This window comes from Chelonoidis abingdonii, chromosome 4 (assembly GCF_003597395.2).
Source record: "Chelonoidis abingdonii isolate Lonesome George chromosome 4, CheloAbing_2.0, whole genome shotgun sequence".
NCBI classification, from domain to species: domain Eukaryota; kingdom Metazoa; phylum Chordata; order Testudines; family Testudinidae; genus Chelonoidis; species Chelonoidis abingdonii.
In genome coordinates this window covers 150,138,614-150,153,971 of record NC_133772.1, presented here as the reverse complement: position 1 = coordinate 150,153,971, position 15,358 = coordinate 150,138,614, and the positions used below count along the sequence as shown (strand labels likewise).

At 48.0% G+C, this 15,358-nt stretch overlaps 1 protein-coding gene across 1 annotated transcript in view; it reads left to right on the top strand.

Annotated features, from left to right (window-relative positions):
- DACT1 (dishevelled binding antagonist of beta catenin 1) overlaps positions 1–14,969 on the top strand; it is a 28,775-nt gene extending 13,806 nt beyond the window's left edge. The window contains 10 exon segments of the mRNA XM_032775721.2: positions 4,720–4,814; positions 4,817–5,055; positions 5,058–5,213; positions 5,215–5,245; positions 5,248–5,293; positions 5,295–5,416; positions 5,419–5,447; positions 8,423–8,555; positions 9,315–9,470; positions 12,259–14,969. Of these exon segments, the coding sequence (XP_032631612.2) occupies positions 4,720–4,814; positions 4,817–5,055; positions 5,058–5,213; positions 5,215–5,245; positions 5,248–5,293; positions 5,295–5,416; positions 5,419–5,447; positions 8,423–8,555; positions 9,315–9,470; positions 12,259–14,102 (2,851 nt within the window). The 3' untranslated portion in view covers positions 14,103–14,969.
- The last annotated feature ends 389 nt before the right edge of the window (positions 14,970–15,358 follow it).

Genomic DNA, 15,358 nt, shown 5'->3' with positions numbered 1-15,358 from the left:
TGTTTATGTTGTATGGTGTGCAGTTGCTGGTGAGTATTTGCTTCAGGTTGGGGGGCTGTCTGTAAGCGAGGACAGGTCTGTCTCCCAAGATCTGTGAGAGTGAGGGATCATCTTTCAGGTTAGGTTGTAGATCTTCGACGCGCTTGAGAGGTTTTAGTTGGGGGCTGAAGGTGACAGCTAGTGGTGTTCTGTTATTTTCTTGTGGGGCCTGTCCTGTAGTAGGTGACTTCTGGGTACTCTTGTGGCTTTGTCAATCTGTTTTTTCACTTCAGCAGGTGGGTATTGTAGTCTTAAGAATGTTTGATAGAGATCTTGTAGGTGTTTGTCTCTGTCTGAGGGATTGGAGCAAATGTGGTTGTATCTTAGAGCTTGGCTGTAGACAATGGGTCGTGTGGTGTGTCCTGGATGTCAGAGTTGTTCCTGAGGCTGTTGATGGTGTTGTGTTCAGCACGGCTGAGGTTATGGGGCTAGTGATGCTGCTTTTCCACAATTTCTATGCATCCGATGAAGTGGGCTGTAGCCCACAAAAGCTTATGCTCAAATAAATTTGTTAGTCTCTATGGTGCCACAAGTGTTCCTGTTCTTTTTAGTAGTGAAAAGGTGCTGCTGTCTGCAATGCAGAGCCGTGTACAAAGTGACACTGGGAGTCCTGTGAAATCACACCCAGCCTGACACGCTGAGGTGCGGAGTCGTGGCTTTCAATGCCATCCGTGGGTGATCAGCACCTCTGGAAATCTGTTCTCGTAACAGATCTCTGCATTGCCATGAGTTTAGCATTTTGAAATGTAAACATAAACTCCAAGACTTGAGAGAGAGGAATCAAAGCTGTGTGAAGCTTCAAATGAGATGCTCCAAGCACTGAATCAAAACTCACTGCAATATTACTCAACCAAGATTCATTCACTTAGGGAAAAAATAGTGTCATTGAAATGATCCTGCTCCAGCTTCATCTGAATACACTGTTCACAGACCACTGGGATGGAATACAATCGCCTCCCGTTAGCATTGTAACATGATGTATTAGGCTCTTAACTGAGAGATGCTGATTACATGGCTTTGTACTGAACAATGAGCGAATGGGCCCACTCTTAGCTTCTTGTCAGCTTCAAATACCCTGGACAACTTCTGTTTAACTCCATTAACCCTGAATGTTGTCTTCTTTATCAGACCCTCTTCTTATCTTTTTAAAAATGGAGCTGATCTTCTCTTCCTTTCTCTTTCCATCCAGTTTGCTTGCTAGTTTTGGTGAGAGAGAGAGAGAGTGAGTGAGCTTTTTCTCAGAGCTAGTCCCAAATCTGGGGACCACATGCAATTTTTTGCATATTCATCAAAGAGATTGTTTGTAAATTCTGCATCTGAATCAGCTGTGCTATCATTGCCAATCTTTCTGCGGGAGGCAGGGAGATATCACTGGACTAGTGCTAGACAGATAGTTCTGTAATGGAGTTGGCCCCTTTGCTAAGCAGAGGTAGATTTTCAGTGCCTTACAGGATAGTTTCCCATTAGGAGCAGATTGGTTCCCTTGACTTAGCTACTGTCACTCAGGGCGGTGGTATTCTTACAGCGATGAAAAGAACCCTATGTTGGCATAGGCTGTGTCTAAGCTAACAGGGATTCTCGCAACAGACTTTTTTGTTGGCCTCAGAGTGTGACCACCAACTCTTGCTGGTGGCCACTCTGACAATTTTTCCTAAAATACTTATATAAATGTGCATGGGTGTGAAAAATCCACACCTCTGAGTGATGCAGTTATGCCGACCTTAACTCCCCATGTAGACAGCACTATGTCGATGGGACAGCCTCTCCTGTCAACATAGCTACTGCCTCTCGGGAAGATAGATTAAGTAGGAGCATCACTACGTAAGCGCTACAGCATTAAACCAATGCAGTGTTTTAAGCGTAGACCTGCCCTTAGTTTGGGCAAGCTGTGGTGTGAATCTACAGCATGCCAGTGGGCTGCACACTAAGCGTCCCCTAGTGAGTGTTGATCTACTCTGCTTTGAAATGAGAGTAGATGAAAGTTCCTTAGTGTACTTTCAGCATGTGGCAACAGGATCCCCATGCAGGCTTGTGCAGCTTTCCGCAACCTAAGAACTCACTTAGACAAGAAGCTTCTGTGCCTTTTACAGAGCTGAACACATGGTTGATGCTAAACATATTATTTATAGAGAGGGCAGCATGGGCCGATGGAGAGGGCATGGGGCCGCGTCTTAGGAGACGTAGCTTCTGTTTCCAGCTCTGCTCAGCGGCCTCGTGTAAGTCACTTCCCCTCTCTGGTCTCTTTTCCCCCTCTTGCCCTTTGCCTGTCTTGCCTGCGTAGATCCTAAACCTTCTGGGGCAGGGGCTGCCTCTTACCAAGAGCGGATACAGCACCTAACACAGTGGGGCCCTGAGCGCATGTGTGGCCTTTCAGAGCTACTGTAATACCCATAATCATGATAATCTTCCTCAAGAGCAAAAAAAGCCAGCCTCCTTCCAGCTCAGTCTCAGAGAGCTACTGTAGCAAGAGGCGCCCATCCTTCCAAACAAGGCCCCCATTGTGAAGGGTTCCTTGAATGCTTTCCTCTTTCCTGCACTTACTCTCCTCGGTCCTCTCACGACTTGCTAAAGTGGCCAAAGCTCAATTTTACCCTCTTTGGCTACTAACATTTTCTTTTTCTTCAGTGTCTGCTTCCCCGCCCCCCATCACGTGCCCACTGCACCCTAATTGCTGATCTCAGAGTGTAATTAGTTTACACACTGTACAAAGTTTGCTTCATTACAGCTGTCTTGGCATGTTGAATTAATGCAATGCCTTGCTGGAGCTTTGATCCCAGCTCCTAGGCAGCGGGCAGCGCTCTGTTCAAAGGATCGCCATTTTCTTCTCTCCCCCTGCCCCCCACCATGCACACTTGGCAATGGCTTTCCCTTATTGCATCATTGGTGTTCTTCTTTTAGTAGTGTTTGGCCTTAAAAGCCATTAAGTATCCAAATGTACTGCTGAGGGGCCATAAGTCACTCTGCATAGCTTAAAAGAGCATGGCTGTGAAGGGCTGCTGGAGAATGATTTTAAGACGATAAAGGCAATGAGCAGTGCTGCTGAAATGCAGGGCATCAGTCTAGATGATCCACCTTGAATTCTGTCCCTAGTTACTATCACTAAGTACAGTAAATAAAATCAATTCACGGGGAAGCCAGCATGGTGTCTGGAACTTTGCTTGTGAAGGGGGATGAAAGGGAGCAAGGGTGGCACGTTGTATGGGCCCGTGGTGCCCGGGCTCCAGCAAATTCAGGGCCTGAGGGCCCCCTTCCCCCTCCCCCCTCTCCCAGAGCTCACTGCTGCTGGCAGGGAGAGGGCTATGGGGACTCCTCCTTCCTGGCCTCTTGCCTACTGCACCCTAAACTCCTCATCCCCAGCCCCATGCCGTACACCCCCTCCCATGCCCAAACCCTCTGTTCTAGCCCAGAGTCTGCACCCAGCACCCAACCCTCTTCCAGAGCCTACACCCAGCATCCCAAACCCCCTCACACACTCCATCCCGGTACCCCAACCTCCTATCCCAGTCCAGAGCCCAAACCCAGCACTTAAACTCCCTCCCAGAGCCCGCATCCCTCCTGCACCCAAACTCCCTCCCAGAGCCTGCACCCCCAACCCCTTGCCCCAGCCCAAAGCCTGCACCCAGCACCCAAACTCTCTCCCAGAGCCTGCACTCCAAACCCCCTCCCGCACCCAATCTCCCTCCTAGAGCCAGGGCCGGCTCCAGGCACCAGCGCAGCAAGCAGGTGGCTGGGGCGGCCAATGGAAAGCGGCAGCACGTCCGGCTCTTCTGCAGCGGGTCTCTCAGTCACTCTTGGAGGGAAGGACCTGCTGCCGAATTGCTGCCGAAGAATGAAGCGGCAGTGGGAGAGCTGCTGCCAATTGCGTCTTTTTTTTTTTCCCTGCCGCTTGGGGTGGCAAAAATGCTAGAGCCGGCCCTGCCCCAAGCCTTAGGCAGGTGTATGGGGGGAGGGACTTGGACCCCTTCTAGGCCCCATCAAAAATTATACAAACTTGCTGCCCCTGAAAGGGAGGGGTAGAAATAAGCAAACCTCCTCACTCCTTCTTCCTACAATCCCAGGCTGTGGCCCCTGAGAGAGACAAGGTACCTGAGGTAATATCTTTTAGGGGACCAACTTCAGCTGGTGAAAAAGAGAAGCTTTCGAGCTCCACAGAGCTCTTCCGGTCTCTGTCCTAGAACCAACAGCCTCCAACAACTCCGCAAATCCCAGGCCCTGCTCTCTGTTAGGCCAGAGCTACAAGTGGCACTAAGCTCCCTAGAGGAGAAGAGAGCAGGGCTGTGGAGGATGATGAGCAGCTTAGGGCTTGTTTGCAGGGGAGATTTTCCCCAGCTGTACTGATACAGAGACACAGCAGTATAAGCCCCAGTGTGGATGCTCTTATTCAGTCTAAGTGCCTGTTTCCCTCAGACATAAGCTAAATTGGAAAAAGCCCCTTAACCTGGAAGAAGAGCGTCCATGGCAGCAGGTCTGTCTCTAGGGGTGTAACACCTTAGCTAGCATTGCCATAACTGGCCCCTGGAGACAAGCCCCTAGGAAGACCCTAAAGAGATGGACAGTGCTGAGGGTCCCACACTGGGCCCCACTAACAATGGAAGGCAGCACCCAGCCTGCCCAAGGGGGGCGGCTACAATATTGGGGGGAGAGTTGAACGGGGGCTTTAGTCGCCTGAGCTTATGTGAGGGGAGAGGAGGGGCAGCGCGGGCCGCGAGGAAGAGGGGAAGGGAGGAAGAGGCGGCGGGGCCGGGCAGGGAGAAGGGGGGCGCGGAAAGGTGGGGGGTGAGCGAGGGGAGGCGCCGCGAAGCGTCAGTAGCCGAGGCTGCCGCTGCGGGGCTGAGCCGGGCGGCGGAGGGAGGGAGCGGGACCGGCGGGAGCAGAGGGCTGGGCGCCCCTGGCCCATTGCAGCGGCGGCGCTGGCAGCAGCAGCTCCGCGCTCCGGCTCCCCCTGCTCCGCAGCGGCTCGGAACGAGCCTCCCGCTCCCGGCGGTGGCAGCTCGGAGCCCCGGGCACCCCCAGCCGCCCATGCGCTGAGGGAGGCGCCTGCCCCGGGGATGAAGCCGAGTCTGGTGGCCGCCGCCGCGGCTAAGAGGCCGGAGCCGGAGCGGGGACCAGGGCAGGGGCAGGGGCAGCAGCGGCGGCGCCCGGGAGCCGATGCGCGCTGGAGGGAGAAGGGCGAGGGCGGAGGCGGAGCGGCAGCGCACCCGGGAGCGGTGGAGGCCACGCTGGCCGGGCTGGGAGAGCTGGACTACTGCGCCAGCGCAGGAGCTGCTGGTGAAGAGCCTCTGCGGAGCCACCGCCGGCGGCCGCCCCAGCGCCGCGGGGCCCCCGCGGGAGCCGCCCGGGGAAGGGGACGCCAGCGCAGCCTGGAGAAAGTTCCTGGAGGAAACATCCTCCTGCTGAGGAAGCAGCTGGTGAGGGGCTGGGGCACCCGGGGGCGAGCCCCGGGCTGGGGCCGCACGGGGCGGGTCCTGGCTGGGGGGCGGGAGCGAGGGCGCACGGGGCCAGGGTCGGGCGCAGGGGCGCACGGCGAGGGACTGGCTGGGGGCGCGGGAGCGGGGGCGCACGGGCGAGGGTCCTGGCTGGGGGCGCGGGGACGGGGCGCGCGGGGCCAGGTCTGGGGGGCACGGGAGCGGGCGCGCACGGGCGAGGGGCTGGGCTGGGGGGGCACGGGGAGCGGGGCGCGCGGGGGCAGGGTCGGGGCTGGGGCGGGCGCGGGGAGCGGGGGCGCACAGGGCCAGGGTCCATGGTTGTGGCGCGCGGGGAGCGGGGGCGCACGGGTGAAGGTCCCGGGCTGGGGGGCGCACTCGCAGGGCGCGAGAGTCCGGCTGTCCAGCCGAGTCTGATCTTTCCTGTCGCCTCCTTATTGCTCCGATCGGGGACCCTCTGTAACTGACAGACGCGCCGCGGGGGAGAGTGACACCTCCGTGTGTCTCTGCCCCCCCAGCCCTTCCCCTCCCTCTCAGGGGGGCTCTGCCGGCTTCTACGGGTGCCAGTGAAACCGGCGAACCCGCCGGAACCTCCTCTGGGTGTCAGTGCCAGTGTGTGTCTGGGAGGCAGGAGAGCTCCACGCTCCCGGTGCTCGTCCCCACGGCTCGCAAAAGCAGCCCGGGCTGCTCACAGAGGGATCAATTGCCCAGCGTCAAATGAGTGTTTTTACCATTAGGTTGAACTGCCTTTCGGGAATAGCCTTCTTAATCCGGTGTCGTCCCTTGAGCGCTCCTCACCATGTCCACATTACATCTGGCCCGGTTCTTAATTTGAAATGTGAGGCTCGGAGAACGCGCTTTGCCTAAGGGGGCAAGAATTCCTGAGGCAAAACGGGAAGGCACCTCTTGATTTAGGGAGCTGTGCTTGGTGGAAGAAGCAAGCTCCTTTCTGCAAATCCCTTCATGTCCTGCGTGCTTTTTAAAGCAAAAGAGAGAGCGGGTAGGAGAGACTCAGGACCATGCTGCAGAAAGCATTTATTGTATTGAATTTCTATCAGAGCTGTGGCTATTGTGTGTGGCTTTCATTAATGTTCAAGTGACAAGACTTGAACTAAAATAATACATCAGCTGACTCTTACTGTTGAGTTTGAGAAAAGGGTTTGGAGTAAAGATTAGCCATATAAAATAACTAGTAACTCGATATGAAAGAGCCAGAAAATTTACTTAACTATACTGTGTGGGCATCTTAGTATAAAATCTTAGTCATTGTTCAACAGAGCAACTCATAGGTGTGAGGCGAGAAGGAGTTTATCCTTGGTTTGCTACAAAAGAAACATATTTGCTCATTTTGAAAAGCCCCTGATGCAACCTAGTGGTGCTCTTCTACTGCCTGATCCACATCTGCTGAAGTCAATAAGTGTGTCTGCTGACTTGAATAAGATTTGGATTGGGCCCAGAGGCTATCCTGAGCCTTGAGTGGGAGTAGTGAGTGCTGTGCAGTTTCAGGATCAGGCCCTTTAAAATAGGGATGCTTTTGTTGAAAATGCGCTTTGTAGCTTGTGGGGAAAGAGAGAGCTGGATGTGAAACGGCGGATCATTTTTCAGTGAAAATAACTCACAGCTGTGCATGGCATTCTTTGTGTCACAGTCATGGTTCAGCATTTGTGCATATTGGCTCTGACCAAGGGAGAGGTTGGATTTTTGATGTTCACTTGCAAATCTTGAGTGCTTTTGTAGGTTTTTTCGTGTTTGATTCAGTGCTTATATATAGTAGGGTTATTTCCTTCTAAAAAGGTGATGTGACTATTCAGGAATTATTAGCTGCCAAATGCCACAGTAAAAGTAACAGGAATTATTACTCGGAATTGGGGATTTGTGGTAACACTTTGATTTGTGCATTTGACATTCCAAATTTGAACCAGATGCACTATTCCCAATACTTCTTTAGAAGGGGGCTGGGTCAATAGGTGGTGCAATGAGTTCCTGCTCTAAAGCTGTCACCTCTGCAGATCTGGGCTGGATCCAAATCCTAGCTCATGTCAGAAGTGGAAAAAGAATTTGCTTGCCCTTCTGGTCCCAAGTGGTAGTGCATTGTGCTAGTCTGTCTAGCTCAGTGGTTCTCAACCTATTTACCATTGTGGGCCGCATCTGCAGCTCTCTCTGTGTTGTGTGGGCTGCATCCACACACCATATATACTACCTGTATGGCCCTGAGGATGTCACATGTCCTGCAGCTGTGCACCGTTTGGGCCGCAGGTTGAGAACCACTGGTCTAGTTAATGGTATTGGCCTTTCAGTCTTGGGCCTGAGCCAGCACCCATTGAATACAATGGAAAGGCTCCCCTTGACCTAATGGTTTTGGGATTGGGCCCTTGATGGGCATCTACAGTCAGAAACCCATCTGAGTACTGCTGGGTGTAGTGCAAAAGTGTATTTACCCATGTATATAAAAACTGATGCAACTGGACAGATGATGGATAGATACATTTGTAGTATATGTGGAGAAACTGATTACACTGACCTTGGGTTAATGAGCTTCTTGCAAAATCATTATTTATTGCCCATTGTATAGCATCAAAATTACCTTCATATATAGCTTAAACAGTCTTATTACAATAATGTAATACAATTGTAATGGGGGAAGAGAAGGGATTACTTTTCCTACGTATTGCATTGTAAAGTTAATGAAAGGACCCTGATTCTGGTTCCTGTAATCTTGCCTTTTGCTTTAAGAATATAAGAGTATAATGTGCAACAGAATGAGAGACTGGAATTAAATGTCTACCTTACAGTTCAGCTGAATTTTTATCCTGAACTTCCAGGCAAGATTTCTGTTTGTTTGTTTTTTCTTTTTAAAAGAACTTGACATGGAATTTACAAGCTATTATTCTTCATGTGATATTTGTGGCCCATTTGTTTCTGGACGACAAAGGTGACATGTTGCTTTTCTTGTTTTCCAGAACTGCTTGAGAAGGAGAGATGCTGGTCTATTAAATCAGCTGCAAGAACTAGACAAACAGATAAGTGATCTAAGACTGGATGTAGAGAAGACTACAGATGAGCACCTTGAGACAGATAGTCGCCCAAGTTCAGGTAAGCCCCATATGCTGCAAAATGGATCCACCCAGCAATCGGTTATAAAACTGTCCAGAACCTTCAGCAATGTAACAGCTGAAAATGATAAAGGGTCCACAGTATGGCAGTCAGTGATGTTACAGTGGGGCCAAGAAAAATTCAGCTGTCACTGGAAACATTACTGACTTCATACAATATATTTGGAGGTAAATTTCAGGATTATTGAGAACATGCTGCAGAATCATGTGTCTGATTTTCAGAAAGTGGGTTTCTTTTAAAAAAAATAATGCTATAGAGGAAGCTTTTTCAAAATGCTTCATCTAATTTATTTATGGGAATTGGGTAGCAAGAAAAAGTACACGAAGGAAGCAGCAACAGTGGTTAAGGAGACTTGGAGACAGTCTCGTGGCCAAGTATTACTGGTAGAATGGTTGTCAAGAGACCTAATATCCTGTTAAATGAGCTCTGAAGGCAAGCACAGCGAGATTTCTCTTACAATCTGTACAGCTTTTAGTTTCAATCTGGCTTTTAAAAATTGTTCGAGATATTAATATTTCAAAGGCTGAGTGACATCCCACTGCCTTATTTTCAATAAATGGAAATTAGTACTGCTGTATAGTACAACTAATCGGGATGATCGAATGAAATGGTATAAATTGTTTGAGATCCAGTGAGCCAAAATACACAGAAACACAATTGCTTTTCTAGGGGAGAGGGATTGGAATTTTTTTGCATAATAAACAGAACCAAAATAAACCCAAGTTTTTATTTTTATAGGATTTTATGAGCTGAGTGATGGGGCCTCTGGATCACTTTCCAATTCCTCTAACTCAGTCTTCAGTGAGTGTTTATCCAGTTGCCATTCTAGCACCTGTTTTTGCAGCCCTTTGGAGACATCTTTGAATATCTCGGATGGACGCCCAAAATCTGCAGGTACAGTAAAAGCTAGTATGATACATCATATTCCAGCACGTGAGGTTGGCTTATCCATTGAAATGCTGCATTGGGGCTAGCAGGGTCCTATTAACTCTTCCTTTTTTCATTTGCTAAACTACATGTTCATATAAAATAATCCAAAAAGACCCTAATGACTGATGTATTTGTCACATATGTGTGGCATGGTGTATAGATTTCATCCGCCACTTTTTCAGTCATTGGTGTGAATTGTGAGCATCTATAAAACACATGATCAGCTCTTATATTTTCTACCCAGTAGAGGGCAGTGGTACATATACACATAAGCAAATTCATTGTATAACTTCCTATCAATTCCTTTAGCAAACAATTTTTACCAAAGTAAAAAAAACCACCTGAACCAAATTCATTTATGGGTAGCACATATTTGTGCCTATGAAAGCGAGCGACTAATAGTTTCCCAGCTCTTACTGCTTTCCTCAGCACATGGACAATTGTGATGAAGTGTGGGCTGAGTTTGTGTGGCATGGACAAATGGCCATTATGAATAATGGAAAAGATTTCTCTCTCTTTGGTGAGGGGAAGATGGATGTTTGAATTTCCAGTTACTCTAGTCTAAAGATGTAAATCTCAGTGTGTATGTGTGTTTAGGTTATATATTGAGGCGGTTTCTACAAGATTTCTTTTGCAAGAATCCTCTTATTTGTTGAATAGGTCTGGAAAGAGGGGTTAAATAGGACCTTGTTTCAGTTTCGATCCTGGAGGCTGCTTACAAGCAGACATGTATTGCTTGGTGTTCAGAACTTCCATTCTGCTGTGTCCTCCTCCCCTCCACCTCTCCCCTCTCCCCCCTCCCCTCAAGCCTTAGGCAGGCTTGAGTTTCCCTCCGCACGGCCCCCTTGGCCTGACTGGAGCCACCCCTTCTCTCCCCCACAATATAGAAGTCAAACTGCCTACGAGTGAACTTTTGCATTTAGGAATCCAGAGCATAATCATTCAAGTTTGTCTGTCCTAGAAATGCGACTTTGTAGGAATTCTGAGATGTTGAGAGCTTCCAAATTACCCTCTGACCTGCTTGATGTAATTTAAATTCCCTATCATCAATCTATAGGTCTTCTTTAGCAAGCATGTTTAAAAATAATCCTGCACAAAGATCAACAGCAGATTACGTTGCTGGTTTTCATTATACAGAATGGAAATACGAAACTCTTAAACAGATTATGGCACTCTAGCTGACTTCCCACAGTGGCATGTTTCAGTGATGTCTTCTTGACAATTCTCTGTGGATATTAGACTGTAACAGAGAATTTAAGGAATACTGTGATGTGACCTAGAGTGAGTCATCTGTTATCTTAAGATCCTGATAGCCCCATTCTTGCTCTCTGAGCAGCACTTCCTCTCATATATAGTCCCACTGAAGTCTGTGGGAACTGTGGGGGCTAAGCATGTTTGATAAAATCAGCCCTCTTACTTAGGTGCCTGAATATGGCCTTAGTAAGGCATTCGCATTTGAACATTTTGACCTAAGTAACTAGCCCCCGAGGATGTCTCTTGCAGGGCTGGGAATAGAACTTTGTCTCTCAACTCCCACTCCCGAGGTTCAGTCAAAAGAGTCTTTGTCTTTGACATCCCCTGCGCCCCAGAAGATTCTCTTATGCGTGTTTGCATGTTGATCATCTTTTCCTGAACGGAATCTGAACATTTTGAAGCCCTATAAAAGCAGTTCTAAGTAAAAAAGGTGGAATTCCATGATCAGCCTGAAGTTCCTAAAGAAAAGGCTGGTTAATATTGCCCTTCAGCTGACTGTTAACAATTTTACTGGTGTAATTTGGTTTGTTCCCTCTTGGTCAGTTGTGGGTTTAGCAGTGCAATATATCTTGTAACACACACATCCTCAGGCTTTCTACAGTTCTGCATCTAGCAATTCATGTGGAGACTGTGAAAGTCAATGTAGAATTCTAGAGGCCTCTGGTACAGTGTAGAAGGTTCTCCAAGGCCAGTTCTATATGGCTTTTGTACCAGTATAACTAAGTTGGTTAGGGGTGTGAATTTCATTTTTTTTTTTAACCAGCTTAATTATACTGTTACAATCCCTAGTGTGGATACAGTTTTGCTGGTATAAAGGCACCTTATACCAGTGTAGCTTATTCCCCTTCCTAAACAGAAATATAAGGGCTAGACTACAGTACATAGGCTCTGCTGCTCTAGCTATATCAGTATAGCTGTACTAGCAGAGCCTCCTAGTGTGGACACAGCATATGCCAACAGAAGTTCTTCTGCCTGTTTAGCAACATCATCTCCCTCACTGATGTTAGCCAAGTTGTCTGCTGTAGTGTTGTATCCGTGTCGGTCCCAGGATATTAGAGAGACAAGGTGAATGAGGTAATGTCTTTTATTGGATCACTTTTCTGTTGCCATAGCTGCGTCTACACTGGGGGTTTTGTCGGCATAGTTATGTCACATGGGGAAGTGTTTTTTCCCACACTCTGGCTGACATAGCTAAGCTCGAGAGCTGGTCTCTCTCACCAACAGAAGTTTGTCCAATAAAAGACATTACCTCACCCACCTTGTCCCTCTAGTAGCTATATCAACAAAACATTATAATGTAGACCTGAGAATAAGCATCTTTATACTGGTATAACTGAATCCACACTAGGAGGATTGTAGAGTTTCAACTATATTGCTCTAGTTAAAGTGGTGTGGGTGTAGACCAGGCCAGAGTCTTCAAAAGTATCTTTGAAAAGACTAAATAAAAGCAGAACTACACAATGGCAGCGTCTTTAAACTCTTTTCAAATGCATTTCAGATCTCATAGGCTGGATGGATTATAATAAAGAAGGCCAGCACGAGGACCCGGCATCAGGTGCTGTCTGTCGTTCGCACTCCAATTCCCTTGATGTGGTTGCAGATGTACATCCAAAGTATCAGTGTGACTTGGTATCTAAAAATGGGAATGACGTGTACCGTTACCCCAGTCCCCTACATGCAGTAGCCGTGCAGAGTCCAATGTTTCTTCTACCAGTGACCAGTAATCCCCGGAGAGAAGAAGAGAGACGCGGTTGCAATGTTAATGATGTTTGCATTGGAGCTGAACTAGACTCAGTAAAAACAGGCAATTCCTTTCTCCTGCAGAGCTCATGGTCTGTATCTTGTCCTTCAGCCAACAAAAAAATAGATGGTTACATCTTGAGCCTTATTCAGAAAAAGATGCATTCTGTGAGGACTAACAAACCGAGAACAAATCTGAATGCTGACCCCACAAAAGGCATTTTGAGACATGGGAGCATGTGTGTTAGACAGACCACGGCTGTTTCACATACTAACATTGTGAACCTGAAGAATTCCAAACAAGCATGTTTGCATTCCAGGGAAACAACCGCTTTGGATAATGGCACCTTCTCATCATTAAATCAGCAGCCAAAAGAATCTAATGGGGAACAGCTGGAAAGCAGGAAGGTGCCTACAGCTGCAGCCTACCCACCAAGCGCTGTCAATGAACTTCAAAGCAAACATCTGTCAAGGAACGTCAAACCAGCACCTCAAGAAGTAAACTGGTGTCCTGTAGCTACGACAGGAGATATCCCAAAGGAAAATGGCCAACTCTTTGCTATGTCTGCTAAAGAAAGTCCTGGCAGGCATACAGCACTGCAGCAGGAGAATAAAGTGACCCAGCCACCCAAAAAGCTACTGCTAAAAAACCGCTTGCAAGCGGTTCACCCCACTTCACCTCCTCTGGAGGAGAGACCCACATTGGATTTCAAGAGTGAGGGCTCTTCCTCTCAGAGCCTGGATGAAGGCTTGCTTGTGAGTCCTCAGTACATACCAGCTCAACAGCAAAGCCTTAAGCTTCACAAAGGCACCAAAAGTGTCAAAATTCTGAAGAGCTCTACTCTGAAACAAAGGTCCCACCTGGCCAGCCTGCTGGAAAGCAACACGCCAACCATGCGGGAGAAAACCAAGCCAACTGGCAAAAAGTGTCGTTTCCCTGATGACTTGGATACAAATAAGAAACTTAAAAAGCCCTCTGTGAGAGGGAAGAAAAGCAGCAGTTCACAGCTGGAGCCAAGCCTCCCAAGCAGGCAGGCTGGCCTCCATAAAACTGTGATCAAATCTCACGGATATGGCAGAGAAGCAGTTGTGGCCAAACCTAAACACAAGCGAGGAGATTATCGCCGGTGGAAGTCATCGGCAGAAATTTCCTATGAGGAAGCCCTCAGAAGGGCGAGAAGAAACAGGAGAGAAGCCATAGGGGTCTATTCACAAGTTCCCCTTCCGTACGTCAGCCCCTACGCTTACATTGCTAGTGACTCTGAGTATTCAGCAGAGTGCGAATCCCTGTTCCACTCCACCGTAGTGGACACCAGTGAAGATGAGCAGAGTAACTATACCACAAACTGCTTTGGGGACAGCGAGTCCAGCTTGAGCGAGGTGGAGTTCGTTGGGGAGAGCACGACGACTAGTGACTCTGATGAAAGCGGGGGGCTTATTTGGTCTCAGTTTGTCCAGACTCTTCCTATCCAAACGGTGGCCGGTCCGGAGCTGCACGAAAATGCAGCAAAGGCCTTTGTCAAAATTAAAGCCTCACATAACCTCAAGAAGAAAATCCTTCGCTTCCGATCTGGCTCTCTCAAACTGATGACGACTGTCTAATGAAATGACTTGTCCTCATGGAACGCGTCTGTTTCTACTTAAAGAAACAAGGTGCTTTTGTGTAAATATTTTCATAGATTTTGTTTTTAATACAAATATTTAAAACTTAAGGTAAATTATGACATGGCTTCAAATCTTGGGTGGATACTAGTGCCTTTTCATGGTTTTTTAAAACCCTACCATTTCAGTGGTGACAGCTTCAAGTGCATGGTGTCAGAAGGCTTTGAAAAAGAGTAATGTTCCCAAGAATGGATCTTCCTAGCCTATTCTTTCCAACTCTGGGTCTTGCAATATCAGGAGATCAACAAGTCATAAGTGGAGGATCCTAATGTTTGATCTTATCCTTTAATATTTGTGCTCTTGTTCCTGCATGTTGACCATGTCCCTCCTTTTGTCTGGCTGGATTTTCTCTTGTAAACTCTTCTTGCAACCTCCTCCCCCTCCATGTGTGTGTTTGTACAGTGCCTTGCACAATGGACTCTGGATCTACAACTAGGGCCCCTAGGTGCTATGGTAACACACATAATTGAAAGGGCCCTCGCTTAATCTCCTTCTTGAGTTGCCTGCTCCACAAGGCACTCTGCTATGGATGACCTCAAGGTGCATTCCTTGAGTGGGACTCCCACCAGAGTAATACACTGCTCTCCAGAAGAAACCATTGGACCAGCTGGGAAAGGCTCAGTAACTCTTTAGTATATTGTGTAAAAGCGCTTTTTAAAAACATATGCATGTCACGTGCATGAATATCAATAGTTTTAAATATTCCTGTCACTGTCAAGTTACTGTACATCACAAATGGCTGTTTTTATATATCATTGTGTAAATTAATAACACATCATATGCTGTAATAAACAGTCTGTTTTAATACTTTTTTTAAAGTTTGTTACATTGCTCTAGAACCAGTGGTTGGGAGTGCACCACCGCTGCCCCCACACAAAGGTACACGGAATGTGGCCATGCGACACTTTCTGCATCTGAACTATCAGTAACTGAGGTGACTTTGAGGTGTTCCTGTGTTTGGAACCTGCACTTTGAGGTGGGAAAGGAGAGAAATGGGTCAGTCATAGCTCAGTGTGGCTCAATTCTTTCTTTTAATAGTTAGGATTTGTGCAGAGCTGGATGGGATGTAGGTGTCAAGGAATAAACCTTGCTCTGACACCTGTGAGTTTCTTGCCCCACAACTTTGGCGGTTAATATTACCACTGCCTGTAGGGGCCTTGCCATATTAATTCTATATAACCAAGTGGCAGAAAGGC